The 20,232-nt window shown below is 31.2% G+C and overlaps 1 protein-coding gene and 1 long non-coding RNA gene across 3 annotated transcripts; both read right to left on the bottom strand.

Annotated features, from left to right (window-relative positions):
* Positions 1-4,966: 4,966 nt before the first annotated feature.
* LOC104788600 (uncharacterized) lies at positions 4,967-5,870 on the bottom strand. Of its 2 annotated transcripts, XR_015560988.1 has the most exons (3): positions 5,707-5,870; positions 5,487-5,588; positions 4,967-5,375 (listed from the first exon to the last, which is right to left on the bottom strand). It is a non-coding gene; the product is annotated as an uncharacterized LOC104788600 (long non-coding RNA). The 2 variants fall into 2 exon arrangements; XR_768471.3 differs by lacking the exon at positions 4,967-5,375 and having other exon boundaries at positions 5,410-5,588.
* A 2,009-nt stretch (positions 5,871-7,879) lies between these two features.
* On the bottom strand, positions 7,880-16,105 carry LOC104788593 (uncharacterized). Its single transcript, XM_087456800.1, is given in 23 exon segments — positions 7,880-8,243; positions 8,507-8,652; positions 8,971-9,144; positions 9,283-9,385; positions 9,853-10,008; positions 10,403-10,511; positions 10,591-10,784; positions 11,024-11,144; positions 11,248-11,335; positions 11,831-11,900; positions 11,995-12,115; positions 12,353-12,520; positions 12,847-13,032; positions 13,440-13,526; positions 13,616-13,758; positions 13,854-14,022; positions 14,152-14,247; positions 14,368-14,450; positions 14,719-14,836; positions 14,920-15,057; positions 15,127-15,195; positions 15,279-15,549; positions 15,900-16,105. Coding segments are annotated over 22 exon segments (2,976 nt in total). The 5' UTR covers positions 15,522-15,549; positions 15,900-16,105; the 3' UTR covers positions 7,880-8,049.
* Positions 16,106-20,232: the final 4,127 nt, after the last annotated feature.

The raw sequence follows: 20,232 nt of genomic DNA, 5'->3' as shown, positions 1-20,232 counted from the left end.
GCCATAAAGAAACAACTGGTCTCCATCTATATTTTAAATGCTATACTAAAACTTATTTACCATCATTCAAACTTCAAAGAAAGGTTCTACATATATTGTCATCTAAACCTGAACAAAATAGCAAAGCAACACACTCGCAGATCTTTTATTTGGTTTTGAATTCAACGTTCTAATAAAATCGATATTCACTTTACGATGGCAAAAAAGTTACCAAAATACTGTTGCAATAATCAAAAGTCAAACTCGCCATCGTAAATAATTTTCCAAAAATAGTTGTAATATCCAAAGTCAAAAAAAAAAAAAACAATTCTTCCAAATGAGAGAGATATGAATTGTGAAGGATGTGCGAAAAGCTAAAGCGAATAGAATGATCATTCTTTTCATCTGATAAAGCGAATAGAATGATCAGATGAAAAGAAACAACCTGACAGCGAAAAGAGTTGAATTTTCGATTTTACGAGATGAGTGGCAACCACACTTGATGGGAAATTCAAAGACAAGAGTTTTAGAACTCGAAACGAAACTACTATAGTTAAACGAAAGATGTTGACTACTTTAGACAGCCCTTAGTCAAACCAAGCTCCCATATCCGATTATTTTATGTAACGAAATATGCAATACACAAATACAACACAATGTCCAGCAGCCAGAAATAAAACCTCCTAGTAACTCACTAGCAACCTATTACACAACAGGATTACTATATACATATACTGGTTTTTCACTGTTCTACAAAGACTACTATAGTTATGTAACCATACAACTATATCATATCCCCCTGACTACTATAGTTGCATTCCTCTCTTTTTAGCTTCAAAAATAAACAGCCAGAATAATGAACAAAATCACTGATCACGGTAACTCTCTTGTGAGACATATAACTTGTAATATCCGTGTTTCGGAAATAGAATTTGGAATGTGTTGATTAAACAAAAGGAGTGGATATTAATTAATTTTGGTTTAATTAATTTCTGGTTTCATCTAATTTAGCCAAAAATCTTATTTGTTATTAAGAGGATGCCTCCTTGCTCGTGTTTTCGTGAACTGCTGAAATAAAAATAGAGCAAACTTTGTTTTGGTGTTTAAAGCAAAAGAATCAGAATAGTTAGGGTTTGGGAGGAAATGGATTCAACGTTTCAAATCATTCTCAAAGGTAACGAAATTTGGTAGAGTTATACCCAAGTCTTTCATCATGATTCTCCTTTTTACAGAAGTGGATTTGGGTTTAAACTCTTATGAGTTATTGGCAGTTTCATGAGACACGTTCTCTTAGTCGCGAATTGAGATCAACGAGTGTTGGAGGCTTGATTTCGGGTTCGTCTGAGATCTGATCATTACGAGATTTTGTGGGAAGCTTCAGGACTTCACCGAAGAATGTTAACGGTTCTTTTTTTGTTCCATGGTTTCATCTTTGAGATGCTTGTTTTCTGTTTTCCAGGCAGTTCGGTTTCAAGGGTGGTTTGTTGTTTTGTTTGGTTGTAGGAGCGAGTCTGATTGTTGTTGGCAAGTGGCGAACTTCTCTTTTGGGTTTTATTTGTTATTCGTGAATCACCTTGTTGAGGTGGGTGTGTGACCATGAGCTTATCTAAGTGATTGGTTAGTATGACTTTTTTTGTGTGATGATGTGTAGGTGTGGTGAAGGTGTTATTGGGTGTTCTATATAATGGCTGATTTGTTATGTTTTATTTGTGGTTTTGCTCTTGATTTGCTTATGTGTATAGCTCATAGATGGAAGGATCGCCTCAGAGTATTTATGGTAATACTCACGCATCTCATTGTGTTTGTGGTGCAGATAAAAGCAAAGTGTGAGCGTGTGATCATGGCAATGAAAAGGAGGCTGTTTTAGAGACTTAATTGTTATGTTTTGGTTTCAGCTAGGTTGCTAGAAATATTGTGTTAGAACTATTGTTTAAGTTGCTAGTTATTGGTTTTTGATTAGTTAATTGTTGGTTTATTGATATTGTTTTATTGGTTTATTATTATTGGTATTTTTCGCTGCTTATTTTTGTGATTTGAATTTCTGAATATTTAAGTGATAAGTAGAAGCCAAAGAGACAACTAAAGTAAAGACGAAACACTAGTCTCAAACCATACAAAGTGCATAAACATCGTTTCTACTGAGGTTAATTCCGAAGAGGAGCATGTCACTTTCAGTCATCCAAAAAGAAGTACAAAGAAGAAGTTACCTATGGCATAAGACAAGGGCTCCAAGACAGTAGTGGGTGAGGAGAATGGACCAATTCTATGATTTTTGGCAAAAAGCTTAGAGGTCGCTGGTTTGAGTGGCTCTTGGTACGAGACCATAGAACATACTCTGGTCTCAGACATGAGAGAATGTACGGAATTTTGACTTCGCGGCGGTTAATCTCTATATTCTCGCCGCCTTAGCGGCCACCATCGTCGAATTAGTCGCTAACCTCCGAATCATAAGAATTTCACTTGATTTAATATGTCTCTCAAAACACTCTTAACAGAATCTCTTTAAGACCAACTTGTAAACCGAAAAAACTTTTACATTGACGGCTTTCTTAGATCTAGGAGTCTTTGTAAAGCTTTTGTTGCAAAGAATCCAGTGACAGCTTGTTGCAACGAGTCATATGTTTTTTTTTTTTTTTTTTTTGACAACTGTCATATGTTTATTTATGGGTTTTCCAATACAGTTTTGTATTAAGTAAATTGGGACATGTGAACAATTAAAATGATTCAAAAATCTCTCAAAACTAGTTCAAACCTAACATTAAATTGGCTTTTAAATCGAATCCATCATCAGAAAAATATAAATAGTACAAAGATCAAAATACTCAACAAACCAAACTATAGATATATTTTCCGGTTCTTGAATGAAGTCCTTTAAATCTTCTCTAAAAAGCTCCGCCACCGATTATATGCATATTTGGTGTAATTCTTTTCTTTGCTCTTATGATATGAGCAATTTAATTTGTTTATATTTTTGATTATAATCCCTTATTTTAACTAATGACATGAAGTAAATAACACAAAAACTAAAAATTTTATTTTTGTTTTATTTTTTAAACTATAATAGCATGATTGTAAATAACAGTTTGACCTAAAACTTTAACAATTTTTTAAATTATATATATTATTTAAGTAGAAATTTGGTTGCAACTTGCAAGTGTTGTTTGAATATGTATTTTTTGCCTTTGAGTAATTTTCTCTAATTATAAATTCCCGAAATTCATGTGAAAAATAGTAAGTAATTTCCTTATTGGAGAACTTTGAGAAATAATTCTCGACAAATGTTATTTACTTACTTGCACATATATTAAAAATAAATAAGAAATGAAAATGTCTAATAAAAATTTTTTTTTTTGTTTTCTGAGAAACGTTTACTGTTCCTCTATTGTAGATGGTGTAGGTAACTGGGCTGCATTAATACTGTTGAAACATAATAGATGACGGTGACCACCAAAATTACATTATAAATTTATAATTGGTCAATATGAAACACATAGGAGCCTTCACATTAATATACAAAAGTAATTTGAACCGTTGATAAATTTAAAATTTGAATGTTATTGATAAATTTTGGTTAACTTTAAAAGGAACTTTAGATATATGTTTTGGAATAATTTTGGAATACATTATTAAAAAACCAAAATCATAATAAAACAAGAAATAAGAATATTTTACGTAATCGGTAAGAAAATCAATATGATAAATGACCTCATAATATATATTCATTTAGTTCGTCATTTATCTAAAATACTTTTAGCTCACTTACTCGATGTTAGGTAGGCATGATCATGGTTACGGTTATTACGGTTATGATTGATTGATTAATCACCAGTTATGACTAGATATTTTTTAACTTTAATCTTAACCGTTTAATAAATAGTTAAACGTTTACAGTTAAATATGATTCCGGTTAGATACGGTTATTAGATAACATGATACAGCTGATATTAAATAATTAATTATTGATATATTTATTATTTTATAAAAATAGTTAATGTTTGAATTTTATGTTTTATCTATGCGGTTAATCAACGATTTTGATATGGTTATGGTTAATATATTTAACCATATATTTACGGTTAAAAATTACGGTTTTTAACCGTTTTATACGATTACGGTCTGATTATGGTTTAGGTATGATCCAAAATACGGTAACGGTTTAGTTTTGGTCATACCTAAACCTAGTGTAGGTAGATCCTTATGTTACTTGACAGTTTTCTTCCTTTTATAATTAGCATATTATTTTTTTACCTTTTTATTAACTTAGCATATTATCTAAAATATAGTTTTTCCTAATTAATAATGTCTTTAATTTTCCCATAAAAAAATATAAATTCAACTTTCACCAGATTCCACTTAAACAAGGGTGTGTCTACTAATGTATTGTAATTTTATATATGGTGTATCAAATGTAATAGTTCACCATTTAATTTAATTCATGTTGTTTTTATACTATTTAAAAGAGAAAAAAAAAAAGAATAAGTAGCAACCCAAGTCCTATATGAATACACTAGTAGGCTGAACCCACACGTATTTTGTATTTTGGTTTGTAGATAAAATTTGATTACTTCTTTTATGTATATAATTTAATCATCAAAGATGTTTGTCAAATGTTTCTAGCGCGTTTGTTATCATGATTTGTTTTTTTTTTTTAATCTTTTTTAACATTTTGTAAACCTGTGATTATTTTGATTCGAGTGATATGTTATCTATGAATAAAGGAAAAAAATTGTAAGGTGGAGAATAAAGGAAAATGGAATATAAGAGACAGAATTTTATTGTGTTCGGTCATTATCTCAAATCAAAAAATTATTTGTGCCTGACATCTGTTTTATATTCTGAAGCTGAAGGTCAATACTATATTACATCATATCGCCCTATCGTTTACAACTTATAAATAAAGAAATTTTTTTTTGCGAAAATCCAAAATAAAAAAGGTTGAGAAACGTCTAAACAAAACGTACATTTTGTGTATGTGTAATGGTGTAAATGCAAGATAAATCATCTAATATTTGCATTCCATTATTTTATATTTAAATTTTTGATTCATTTTGTACATAATCCCATCAAAAAGTAAACGTTTCATAAATACAAAAAAAAGATCTATTATTTCCATTACACGCCAGAATTTCAGGGTGACAAACTCAAGCAACTATAAACAAAGATTTGATCAACACTTTTGATAGAAGATGAATAAAAAATCTTATCCACTTTTACTGTGTGCTACAATGATAGACGGTCGACAACGACTACCGTATCATTATTTTCAATGAAACGGTTATTGATAATTCAGAAGTAATCTCCACTAATACTTCATTGATTATCAAAGTGTCGACAAAGTTTTAGAAGGATGTCATGTTGTGAAAATTCTTTCGGGTGGTGACTAGAACTTACGGAACCTGAATCAATGAAGTGATTAGTGGAGATCAATTCTGAATTATCAATGACAGTTTTATTGAAAATAATGATATGGTAGTCGGTCCACTATTTTTAAACGTTTATTATTGTACCACACAGAGAAAGTGGATAAGATTTTCCATTCATCTTCATTAGTTTGATTATCAAAAGTGATGATCAAATCCTTTGTTTATAGTTGCTTGAATCTTGTCACCCTACAAATTAAAAGAGAAAGATATGGATTAGCTCAAACAAATAAGTTTGTTAAAAAATTTTTGCCAAATAGAAAGGAATTTGATATGAAATATGAACCATATTGGTTTAAGAACTTACAAAAACATCACACAAAGTCAGTTCTAACGTGTCATCAACTTCATCAACTTTCCTCCACTTTCTAAGGACTGATCTCATGAATGAAGATCTTTCACTCTGTGGAAGTGAACAATTTCTTGGAATTGCTATGGTGTATATAGAATAAGCTAATATAGGAGATATATAATTGTGATCATAATTAGGTTTGATTTTATAGGCAAAATGACAATAGAATATATGCTATTAGAATATATGCTATGAGAATATATGCTATAGAATATATGATATTGAAAACATCTTCTTGTACTTACATCTTTTCCTTTTACTATCTTATATAACCATATTATTTGGTGAAGATTACAATGAAGTTTATTTGAGATTTATCATCTTAGTGTAATATAGTAATCGAGCTAAATTTGAAATGTGTGATTTTTTTTAATTGAATGAAACTTGTAGAAAGGAAGATTAAATAAATAGAGTAATGACCATTACAACCCTTGAAAAGAGTTTTAGGTTAACTCAAACTATAACATAGTGAATTTATTTTTTGGTTAACCATTCTGAGACAACTTCACGGTTAAACATGTTAGAGCTAGAACAATTTTAAGATAGATGAATTTCCAGAAAGTGATTGTTGGAACCGTGTAAGTGAAGATAAAACACATAAAAAGAACACATATAAATTTGTAAAGACGGTAAACAAGTCTTTAAAACATCTCACAAACAGACAGAGAGTAAATGTGGGATCTATTAAAAAATGGCGGTGGGCGTAAAATTAACAAATCGTTGCATCAATTAACATTAAAAAAATTGTTACATCAATTTAATATTGCTATTAAATAGTTTCAAAATGAGTTTTCATACGGTCAATTAAAACCCATGTTTAAAAAATCTCCGCCTAGTACCGATTACACCTCGTAAAATCGCTAGACCCACCTTCTCCGCCTTGATTAATGACTAATTCCCGCCTAGCATTGATTATCTAATTATGTCTGTCTAATTTGATAATAACCCATCTAATCCGATTACTCTCCGCTTAATTTTTTGTATACAGATTATTTTGAAGCTAAATATAAATCAAATATTTTTTTATTATTATTTTAGACATTTAGATTAAGAGTTTGTGATGTTTTACGATAAACTAATGTATAAACTTATAATGAAAATCATAAAATTTTATTTTTAAATTATGTTTTTATGTGTTTATCATAATTTTAAATACAAAATTATAGTTTTCTATTTTTTTGATTTTTTTTCTTTTAACATAAATAAAATTATACATATATATAGTACTATATATTTTATTTTATTATTAATTTTATAAAATAACCCTAAAACTAGTCATTGATTAATTCTCTTATAATCTTTGTTTATAAAACATATAGTACTATAGCTCCTAGATATTTCTAAAACATGGATTAAAACCATGAACCTAACAAAGAAGTAAAAGCATAAAAATTAAAATTAAAATTTAATTGTCATCTACTAAGAATCAGTTCTTTTTCTGAACAAAAGAATCCACATGGAGCCTCCACATGCTTAAAAGTTAAAACTGTAACAGTAACCAATAATTTTGAGATTATTCCATCATCAAGATAAGCTCTTAATTATCACTGATCAACATTTACGACAAATATTATATTAATTTCTATGAAGTCATAGAAAATAGTTGAAATATGGGATTTTGTTTTTACTAGTAATTTGGTTGAAATAACTCTTAGATGAAAAAAATCCAAATAAAATATGACACAAAGAATTGTTTAATTCAATATTAGAAACAAACACAAGGAATATAAAACAAATACTAGACAACAGGAATTTTTTGATTCGAGATTAAAATATTCTTATTCTCCACTTATTGTCCATTCATAAAAATCGAATACAAAAAAAAACTTAACTATGTCATCACCTCACATACTTTTTTTTTTTTTTTTGTGAAACCACCTTACAACCTAACATATACCATTAGCATAGAAAATGTTCTACGAGTGAGTAACTCCGGCGTAATAACTAACTAATAACTCATGTAAAAGTAAGTTATTGGCTAATTAAGGCATGTTGGTATGAATGAGTTATATTTTCGATTTTACGAGATGAGTGGCAAACACTTGATGGGGAAATTCAAAGATATAGTTTAAATACTCGAAACGAAACTGTCTATTTCTCAAAAACGAAATTCAAAGACAGCCCCAAGTCAGACCAAAGCTCACATATCCGATTATTTAGGTAGTGAAATATGCAATATACAACAAAATGTCGCATACATTGAAAGTGTAAATCTTGATCACAACTGTCCATATATTCACTTATTTATGCACATATAATGGACAACCCAAGTAGTCAAACAGAACTTTGCGAATACATCTATGGGAAATTTGTGACTTCATATTCATGATCTATTTTCAGAGGAGATTCCTTGGAAACAGGTCGGTCTTCAGACCAGAGCTCCAAGTTAACGGTTCCACAGTCCCAATGGACGATACATTTGAAGACCTGACTAACATCAAACCTGTTTACCAGCCGTAGATTAAGACTCTTGTCCACCAGCATCCATTCACCTGAAAATAATAGAGAAGAAGATTGTTCGCACAAACGTTACATGATCCATATCATTAGGGAGGTTCTCTTCATCCAAAAGGTATCATAATTAAAGTTGATCAGTAAGGAAATATCTCCACAGGTTTAATTTAAAGTTGCTAAAGCCTCTGTTTCTGGGGTTTTTTTAGTAATTCTCTATTGTTAAGCTGAAGTATCATATTCTTCTTTCTGTTTCCGCTTTTGATTGAAATGAGAAAGATATGAAGGGTGTACAAGTACTTACCGTGTGGGAGGCTGTTCCCTGCATATAACTGGTCTCCAGAATCTGGCCAAACTTCATGCTTTGAACCATCAATTGACGTGAAGGAGACAAACGTTTCAGTTGGATGCATAAGATAGAAAGTTGGATGGACTCTTAAGCATACCAGCCTGCAGCGTTTAGTAAAGACAGGGAGTTTGAATCACAATCTCGACTTGAAAAGGATTCAAGCACCATATATCAGCTGCCAGAAATAAAACCTTCCTAGTGACTCACAACCAACCTATTACTTGCAAAGACTACTTGAATTACACAACAGGATTACCATATATATATATATTGGTTTTTCACTGTTCTACTATAGTTATGTAACCTTACAAATCGTCTTAGGGACTTTAGTGCGGAAATTTTCTCTGTTCCTTTTTCAGTCTCACTAAAAAGCATAGGCATGGTGGCAAAAAAGGAAAAAGTGAAGCATGTAGACAAACCTTGAAAATCCTCCAGAACCAGCACCAACACTACGGGCCTCAATGCTAGAGGCGATACGAAAAACTCGGGGATTATCTTTAGGTATACTTATTTTACGCCGAAGAATCAGTCCGCCGCCTATATCACCTTCTAGGATAAGAGACTCTTCCTCTCCTGCATGTTCCAAATCCCTCCTACACGAAATGAATCAAACAATTCAGTAACACACGTACATATAACACAAAGAGAGCTTTGTATTTATGTAAACAATTATCACATTCACATACATGAAAAAGGTGTATATGAGAAAAAAATCTTCAAAGTAAACTCACTCAATGACACTATATTCTTCAGTACATCCAGCTGACCGGTACTCCGCTCCACTGTACTCTTCATAGCCACTGATATCTATCCTGCTATGAAGCCACTGAACTCCTGCAAATTGTAAGCAACCAAAATAAAATATCTGGAAATTCTATAAAGCACCATGGACATAACCTGATCACAATTAACCATGATCTAATTCTTAGATCATTGTTATGTCTACAAAACCCAGCAATTTTACATTTGCTACGGTATGAAAAAAAATTGAGATGTTAGTCATGGCAGCAGAAGAAGTTTAGTTAAGAAGCTAATATGAAAACTTGACAATAGAGGGCTAAGAAACCGGTCGTTATTCTTGGCAATACACCATATGTATAGCATAGTAATATAGGAAGTTGTCTGGTTGATCATAGTAATATCGTGTCTCTTAATAGAGAGGCTGAGGTTAATTAGACAAAGAAACAGAACTTGCGTATGATCCTGAGTCTCCTCCACAATAAAAATATTTCAATTTATAAACGATCTGCAACTTTTTCAAGCTTAATAGTAGACCGAGAAACAGTTTGTCGGTATAATACCTGATGGAACATGTGTCATAGACAATATCCTTCCACCAATCCAAGGAACTACATTAAGTTTCCAATCGCCACTGCTTAACTCAACTGGCTCCCTTGAAAGTTCCATTCCCTTTTGTCCAAGGAGCACTTCCTTCTCAGATATCAATTTTGTTTATTCTACATTTTAATAATACACATTGAAGTCACTATGCAAGTAAACAACTATGATAACTAGAATTCGAGTACACTTCACAAATTCACTTTCAAATGGATATTTCATCAAACAAAATATAAAGGCGAAAGCTATAATTATGAGTAGCACATACTCAGAAAGAAGATAGCTGCTATACACTGACAATGTTTATTACAGTATGTATAGGTTCATGGAACTAACGATCTTATATGAAAGCAGGGGGCAATTCAGTTAAAACAGTAAATAATTTAAAATCAAAAAATAAAGCTGATGGATGTAACAAGGTATTTAGAGAACTTGAAGACTGCAGTTATAACCAGAAGAAATACATCCCAATAACTACAGAAGCTACAAACATATTTAGGAAATGAGATGTACCCATATGAAGTTTGAAGCGCTCATTGCTTGTGGATATTAACTCTGAAACTTCACTTTCTGAAGGCACCTTAATGTGGATAATCTCTCCATCCGTTCCCCAAGCATCAAGCTGTTCAACACTATCCAGATTTAGATGTTTTTGAAATTATAAATACACATTATCATTTTAAGAAGAGAGTGAGCAGTACCATCGCACCCCCTCCTAGTAATAACTGGACATGAACACGACGCGTTGGCCTCTGCCAGTCTCCTTCAGTTTTCAAAACCTTGACAGTGACAGTGGAAGAATGTCGCTCAGCAATGTAGTGTGTAACTAGAAATCTGCCTTTAATGTAGCCATATCCATCTCCATCATCCTCAAACAAGAGTCCTTTAGCTTTCCCTGACGGAGACAAACGAAGTATTATTCTGATTATTACGAGATTTACAATATGAACACTACAACAAGGACTTCCAAAAGTAAATGTGACATTATGATTTCTTCTCTTTCCACGAGTTTCAGTAACATGATACCTTGTTATTTGATAAACAAGTTGCAAAAAGACGAACAGATGCAGAGTGGAAAGAAATAATATTTTCAGATCATTGGTCTCCTCTGTCTGGATCGAAAGCTAAACTTACCATTTTCATCTAATGACACAAGTAGGGTCAAGTCATCTGACATACTAAACTCCCCAACGTGCAGATGTGGAGGAGCCAATGATATGATGGATCCACCTTGTAAATATAACGATGGCAAATCCTGACATCATGAAACGAACAACCAATATGTGAAAAATGTAAACAAAATATAAGTTCTTTCACAAAGAATATAAAGACGCAATCACAACTGTTAGCAACCATACCGGATGTGAATCTTCAAAATCAAACCTCAGCCAAGTTCCTCTTGGCAATATGTGCTGAAGCTCATGTGATCCTTGATTAGACAACGTGCTAGACAATGATGGAAACAAACCAAAGAAAACCTGATGAGTATCAGTGTTTGATAGATAAACTACAGAGCAACTTACAAGAATGACAAAATACATTTTTCCTGAAAGCATTTGCAGAAAATGACTGAAGAAGAATGAGACATTATAAGGTGAGAAATTTTATGATGAAAGTGCTGTATTCAGTTGTGATTATTAAAGATAAGTTTTACCACAAAACACTTGAAACACCATCGTGACCAAACATCATAAAATGTCAATAAGTGCTCGACAAATGGTTCTAATTACTTCAACATTCTAAAAGTCCTAAATCTTATCACTTGTTCTGAAAATCAACTCAAATAGCACTTCATCAAGTGGCCAAAATCAGACCACAAATAACAAAACAAAGCAGAGTCATAAAATCAGCAATCTGTAAGAAAAGAAAGCAAAGATTTTGAAAATCTTCGTACACGACTGCAAAATATATCGGGCAATGTCTGAATAGGAAGAAGAAAACCTTGCATATATGAGAAGCGGACCCAAAAGAAAGGCGTTTTCAACAGTCCTTAGCCGAGAATCTTTAGGATCTGCGTTTATGAAGACACGGATAAAAAAAAGAGAGAGTAAGTTTTTATTGCATTAGTTCAAGAGATGGAATATATTGTTATACGGCAACCCTACCAGCGAAAAATATTGGAGTTGCAACTGGAGCACCAGTTGTATGGGCGATGTAAAATAGGGTGTAAAAATGTGGTAGGAGTTGGTAGCGCCTCTTCAATGCGGCACGGCAGACTTCCTCGCACTAAATAAAAGACTACAATTCATAAGTGACAACAAATTCCTAAAACAAGAATCATTGACTTTCTTTATGAGATAACAATTTTACAAGTAGTTGCAGGTCATTAGTAGAAGAGGTAGTATTTTTGCCTGCATATCTTATATAAGTTATTTCAGGTGTCTATCATTCATCTTTTCAGTAATATAAAAATGATTTGTGAAGCAAAAGTAGCTCTTATAAGATTTGCAAGCAAAAAACTACCTCTTCTCCGAAGGACCACGGTTCATGGTCATCAGTGCCAGCCTCAGAATGGCCACGACAGAATGGAAACATAGCTCCAACACCCATCCAGCGTCCAAATAGCCGCGGAGTCGCATTGCCAGCAAAGCCACCGATATCTGGCCCAGATAAGGGCTGACCACTAAGCCCCTGTATATAATTTAATGTCTTATAGTTAATAGGTGTAACGGACACTTAACTGGAACGAGAAGAAAATTGTTTTATTCCACATAGTTTGTTGCCGAATCAAGATATACTACTGAATAACCATACTTTTCACTCATTTCTTCTGTTAGCTCTACCAAAGTAAGGGAATATGTATGCTATAAGAAACACCAAAGCTTAAAAGAACAGCAGACAATTCCATGCTTTAAACTTTTAGGTCTTCAGAGTTCAATTAGCACAAAATAAATTAACGTAAATGATAATACACTCCATGCTTTAATTTTGTAATAAGGATACTCTGAAATTCTTACCAGCTGAAGTACCATCGAGATAGACATATGTAAATGCTCCCAGTTTGAAAGATTATCTCCTGTCCAAGTTGCAGCATATCTTTGGCTACCTATGAATCCAGCCCTTGTCAATACAAACGGTCGCTTCTTCTTATCAGCGAGCTCCATCCCTTCATAAGTTGATCTTGCCATCAACATCCCATAGACCTAGACAACATGACATCTTGACTAAGTTATCTTGAAGTGTCTAAAATTGTACCTCCATCATGCAATGATGCACATACACAGCTATCGCAGGTACAAAAGGTTTTTTTTTTTTTAGCATTTATTTTCACTCTAGATGCACTTCAAATGTCCCATATGTTAAAAAGGGTGAAGGGAACCCTCAGCATAGAGATTCATAAAACACTTCTTGGAAGCTGCTACCGAAATTTTTAACAGCAGTAACATATAACCATGCAAAGACAAGTAGAACTATACAAAAGACAAGTAATAGTCGCATATGTCTATCACAATATATTTGTATCCAATCAACCACGACATATTTCCATAACTATGATAACATCAGACAAGCATAGAGGAAATTTGAGATTAGAGTAGAAAAAGAAAGTTACGTTGTGGTAATGTGAGTGGTTTTGAACACCTCCAAGCTCATCATCTCCACGGTGAATATTGTTCTCAGGCATCGTCTTTGTCACAACCTGGACGTTATCAAATATGACCATACGAAAACTGGATAAAGATTCTGCCTAGAAACTAATAAAGGATGAACATCGTAGACAAAATTTACTTTGAAAACTGCAGGCTCATTCATATCATTCCATATACCATCAACACCATTTGAAACGAAGTCCTTAACCAAATTAGCCCACCAAGTGCGAGTTTTTGAATTTGTATAGTCAGGAAAAGCGCAAGGCCCAGGCCAAACTTCACCTATAGAAACCAAATGTAAAATGTCAGGAATATATGCAGAATTATAAAATTAAGATGATAAGAAAGCATAAAAACGTGATAGGAAGTCAAATTACCAATAAATGGCTTCCCATCTGCTCGGCTAATCCAAACATCATTTTTACTCCCACTATCGTACACATAATAACCTTCCTCCTGTTTGACTCCAGGGTCAAGCATCCAGATTGCTTTGAAACCATTATTATGAAGATCTTTCGCCAGAGCACTAGGATCTGGGAAACGCTCCTGAACGTAGTATTACAAAAAAATTCTGTTAATGTCAATACAAAACTTCTAAGGCGTCTATATAAGCCATGGTGAGCAGTGTTACTAAAATCCACTTGGAATAATGATCTTTAAAGAGAAAAAACATGCCTTGTCGAATGTGAAACAACGAAAACCATCCATGTAATCAATGTCCATCCATATCACGTCAGAAGGAATTTTCTTGTCACGAAACATTTGAGCAATCTGCACTCACCAACACAATGATGAAAATATGACAACGAGGTCCAAAGAAACTGAACATAAAGTTTCATTCCTCTCATTAGCTTTTCACCAAACAGCCAAAATATGAACAAAAACACTGACCTCGGCTACTCGCTTGGCAGACATATAACTCCAACGGCATTGGTGGTAGCCTAAGGTCCACTCTGGAGGCATAAAAACAGTTCCTGAGAAGTAGAAAACGATAAATTATTCAAAAAAGAACAATCTTTACCAAGGAGAAATGATAGACAGGACAAAAGTAAGAGTAAACAATAGTCAACATACACATTACATAAACAAAGATCCTTTCTAGAGGGATTAATTCCTAAGAGAAACTTGTCACTTTTAGTCACTCAGCCAAATTAACAGATCACATATGAAACGTTTCAATGGCACGAAGAAGCACAATTAAGATGTTAAAAAAAGAAGAAGAAGCACTTTTAAGAAAATTACCAATGGCGTGTGACAGGGACTCCAAAACAGCAGTGGGGGAGGAGAATGGGCCAAATGTGATTATCGGATAAGATGTTGGGGCAATAATTCTTATACTTCCCTCTTTCCTTAGATCAATCTAGACAAGAAAAGTATGTTAATACAATGGAAATGATAGATTATATTGCAACGTGGATCCACAAAAGAGGGATATTCATATACCTCACACTTTCGTGTTGTATCAGCAAGAACTCCAAGTGTTTCTCCGGTTGGAAGGACAACTAGTACCCAAGGATGTGACTGGTATAACGAAGTGGTTCCAGGGCCATATCCCCATGCATCAGTGTTCCAAGTGAAAACCTGAACATTTTACTCACCAAATTAATTAGGCTAACCAACTGATGATGGTTGTTAAAGTGAATGACTAACCCGTTTCCCTGTTCTCTCCAACTGACCACTAACTTCTCCCGTTCCATAAAACGACGTACCAGGAGAAAACTGCATCGCAAGTTAAGCATTAAGTGAACTACCATTATCTTCCTGGATCATGTCAGCTCGAGATTAAAAAAAAAAACACAAACCTCAAAAGTGACAACTTGTTGGTCCTGAAGACAAGCACAAGTAGGAATACATGCTGGAACATTTTGAGATACAATAGGCACTTCCCTGTCTTTACTGTTTTTAAACGAAACACTAGGAGATGCAGCTTTCCTATGCTCAACAGAACAGTCAAACCGGAAAACTCCCTGCTCCAAAATCGGCTCGAAAACCATATCAGTCGAACCCATCTCTACAGTTTCAGAGCTATCTCCACTTAGAGTCATCCTAACTAAAGATTTTTTCTGGTTCCTTCTGCATGCAAGGTGGTTGTACTAGTGTGTAAGTTGTGTATGACATATCCTCCAAACAAAAGAAGGCATAAAGAAACAATTAGACGACAATACAAGTTAGTTATTAACCTAAACATAAGCAAAAGAGAAACCCAGAGAAAGAGAGAACAAGGAATTAAAAATTGGGAAAATATTCGATTTCAACAGCAATTGATTTTTGGAATTCAGCGTTCTAATAGAATTGATCCATTCACTTTCATATAGTCACCAGTAAAATCGTGGACCCAGAGAATCAAATTAATCCTTCGTATGAGAGATATGATCAGAAGAAATAAGCAAATAGAGAAATTGTAACGGAGCAAGAAACAAAACCTGACAGTGTTCTCGACGACGAGAGGGAAGGATCTAATCGCCGGAAGGAACAAACACGGAGCGATCGGATTCAGGGAGTGATGATGAGAGCAACCATTAAAGAAAAAGGAAGAAGCTCAAGTTTTGGTAGAGAGTGTCAGTAATAATCTCTCCATTGAGTTGATAGTTAGCTCAATTTTTTTTTTTTTTATATTATTTTTTTTTTTCCATGTTGTAATATAGAGAATTCGAGATAAGTCAACAAAAGAATTTTCATTTTGTTTGAAAAATGTTTTCTGACAATGAAAAAATACTTTTACTTACAGTATGATTTTATATAACACTTTTTTAAGGTTACAAAATATACACATGAATTTTTCTGAAAATAATTTGATTGTATATCCAAAATACAAAATTGGAAATTGGAAACCGAATCAATTTTTTGTTATTTTTTTTTATAACAGTTTGGTTTTGTTTCTTGATTTAAGTCAATAATAATGTGGTAACAACTAACTGAATCTATATTGAACAAAATAATTGAAGAGTTTGAAACCGAGTTACAAAGAAAATGAAATTTCTTCAACTTTGAATATGTATGGTTCAACATCTACAACTATAAGTTCAATAATTTATTTTCAATCGTGTTATTTTATTTTTATGTAGGTAAATAATGTTGTCGTCAAAACTAATTGAGCCTCTCTTGAACAAATTACTTGAAATGTTTGAAATTGAGTTACAATTGCGGTGAAATTCCTTGAATTTTAAGTACATATGGTTTAACATCTATGACTATCCGATTTTTTTATTTCGAATGACTAATTAGAATGGTATTTCCTTATAATAGTTTAAACTTCATTTTCTACAATACTTCCACGTAAAATATAATTTAACGGTCTTTCTAATTTTGTTAATCTCATAAATTGATAACGTCACATATAAGAATAGTGAATGAGTATAGGTTAAGTGAGCAAAATATTTTTTTTATATATTAATATATATATATATCTAGAGTTTCAAAATACTAGAGTATATATTTTTATCTTTTTGCACAAAATATCTAACTATATATTTAGGTATGTTTTAAAGAATTTTATATATTATTTGATTAAACTATTGATAAATGAACAGAATATGTGAAGTACATAATGTTGAGCCAACATCTAATTGAATTTTTGATGAGAAAGTAATAAAAAAAAATGAAAATCAAATTACAAATTATAATGAAATTTCTTCATCTTCGAGTGCATGGTTCATATATGGAAATACTTGCAGAAAGGAAATATATTCAAGAAATGATGTACCATATGCATTTGATTTTTTTTCATTTCAATAAATGATGATGAGAGCAACCATTAAAGAAGAAGGAAGAAGCTCCAGTTTTGGTAGAGAGTGTCAGTAATGATCTCTCCATTGAGTTGACACTTAGCTCATTTTTTTTTTCTTATTACTTTTTTTTTTCCCATGTTGTGATATAAAGAATTCGAGATAAGTCAATAAAAGAATTTTCATTTTGTTTGAAAAAATACTTTAACTCACAATATGATTTTATATAACACTTTTTTAAGGTTACAAAATATTCACATGAATTTTTCTGAAAATAATTTGATTGTATATCCAAAATACAAAATTGGAAATTGGAAACCGAATCAATTTTTTGTTATTTTATTAAAAAATTATTACTAAGGTGACTACTCTCTCTCATAAAGTTGATGTTTAGAAGCTTTTACACATTTTAAGAAAATAATGATTACTGAGTTTAAATATATATTTTTATTTGACTAAAGATATATTATTTAATTTTTGCACAAAATATCTAACTATATATTTAGGTATGTTTTAAAGAATTTTATATATTATTTGATTAAACTATTGATAAATGAACAGAATATGTGAAGTACATAATGTTGAGCCAACATCTAATTGAATTATTGATCAAAAAGTAAAAAAAAAAAATTGAAAATCAAATTACAAATTATAATGAAATTTCTTCATCTTCGAGTGCATGGTTCATATAATGGAAATACTTGCAGAAAAGAAATATATTCAAGAAATGATGTACCATATGCATTTGAGTTTTTTTCATTTCAATAAATGATGAAAAGTTTTAACAGCACTTTCATATTTTTACTATTTGTTAAACTTATTTTCAATACATTAACGTAAAATAAATTTTAATAGTCTTACTAATTTTGTTAATGTCGTTAAGTTGATGTTGTCAAACATAAGAATAGTGAATGATTATGAATATTTCAACTGATTTAGATATATTTCCTATATATTTTATCTAGAAAACTAAAAAACTTAGTGTCATTTATAAAAAAATCTAAATAATTGGTTATTTTAATAGAATTTTATACTTTTTGCTTTATGAAATCATTGATATGAATAGAAAAAAGTGGTGGAGCATTTTCCTTGTTTTATTATTGGTCTCATTTTAAGTCAATATTCAACATAATTTAACAAATACAAGGAATTATTAATCTAAATACCATGATTATCATATATATGGAAAAAAAATTATCTTCCACTCCGTAATTAAATATATATTTATGCCTATATAAGTGTTTTTATGTCATTTTCACTTGTATTCTTTTGAAAATATTTGTATTGAATCCTTTAATCAATTTATGCAATTATATGAAAGAACACAGATTCGTTCAATTAAAAGTGTAAAAATATACTGATTAAAATTTAAAAGCTAATATATTTGTACCCTACGTAGTATAGTTATCATTCCATTTTTTATTTGTTTGTTCCACATTGCATGCATTCCGCATGTTCGCATCAACACTACATATATCACTTAACTTTTATGAATTGTTTGTTAAGTACATTTTATAGTTATCATTTCGTTTTTTATTTCTTTGATGATTATCTATTTCTTGATATTTCATCCGTCCTCTATTAAAAGTGTGTGGTCAAAAAAAAGAAAAGAATATACATGCTAAAATATCAGTTTTCTTGCAAAATTTTGTCATAAGTAAGTTTTTTAAACTCTTTCATGCGTAATGACAACATTTGGTTTTTTAATCTTTTAACTGAACTAAATGTCACTTTATCCGCGCTCCGAACTCTCTTAATTTTTATTTTTAAGAATTTATAAATTAATATTGATACAATACAATTTTTGGTGGGTGGATTTTAAGGATATCACCACATTATTTCATATTTGTTTGTTATATCTTACATGCTTCATAATTATTTTTATATATTTCTGAATAATCTTTCTTACTTTCTCTATATATGCAATCTCTCAATATTATGAAACTCACTAACAAACGTGAATGCCACATTTTCATACTTCATTTGAGCTTCAAAACTTGAAGTAAAACTTTATTTTTTTAATTCAATTAATATTTTATCAAACTATATATTAATTTTGCATTTTGTCACAATTAATAGGAATAGATGTTCCTCGCTTACATTAGTATCACATGTATTAAGAATATCTTAAAAATTGAGTTAAGATTTTGATAAATCAGTATGATAAATATATTTATTTATGCTCGTCAATGTCTATATATAATTTTAACTTAATTAATATATATTATTATTTATTAAAGTATTAATTTATAAAAATAAGTTTTGGTTTGTCCAATTTGGTTACAAGTTGGATTCGATTTGGTTTATGTTGCTTACTTGAGTTAGATTTGGATAGATGAAGTATTTTATCATTTCATAGTAAGGTTAGTTTGTGTTGCTATTTTAATAAATTAATACTTTTAATATACAAAAGAATACATATCAAATATCAAAAAATTGATTTTTTTTGGTTGACAAAAAGGTTTTTGGTTTAAACTTGTACATTCTCTCAAATTGGAGATCACATCATATAATTTTAGTCTCCATCGATTTTTATAAGTTTTTTCTTTTAACACTTGATTTTTTCACCTTTTAATTTTTTTTTGGTACTTTCCAGTCGAGCTAATGACACTTAGTAAAAAAAAGAACTTACTATAATGGTAAATGAGTAAAGTGATACTATTATTATTATTGTATTTCTCTTTTGCGTTGTACATGAAGTTACCAAGTGTATTTAGGATTGATGAGTAATAAATATTATTTTGTATATTTTTATGAAATGACTAGTATTATTGTCTTGTACTTGAGAATCTTATATTTAACTTTTATTAACTAACTTTTTTTCATATCCATTCCTTTTTCTCTTCCAAATCTAATACCTTATTGACTTTTTGAAAATGATAAATAGGTAATATACATATGTTATTAAAAATTAATTTTATATACGATATAAAATATTCCTTATATAATAAATAAAAATTGATGATGATTTCAAGGACAATACGTCCTTTAAAAATGTAGTTTTTGAAATGTCAGTAGTGAGAAACGGTTT

The sequence above is a fragment of the Camelina sativa genome, chromosome 1 (genome assembly GCF_030686135.1).
Source record: "Camelina sativa cultivar CO46 ecotype springtype chromosome 1, ASM3068613v1".
NCBI classification, from domain to species: domain Eukaryota; kingdom Viridiplantae; phylum Streptophyta; class Magnoliopsida; order Brassicales; family Brassicaceae; genus Camelina; species Camelina sativa.
The sequence above is the reverse complement of the archived record's forward strand: the minus strand, read 5'-3'. Positions and strand labels throughout refer to the sequence as shown.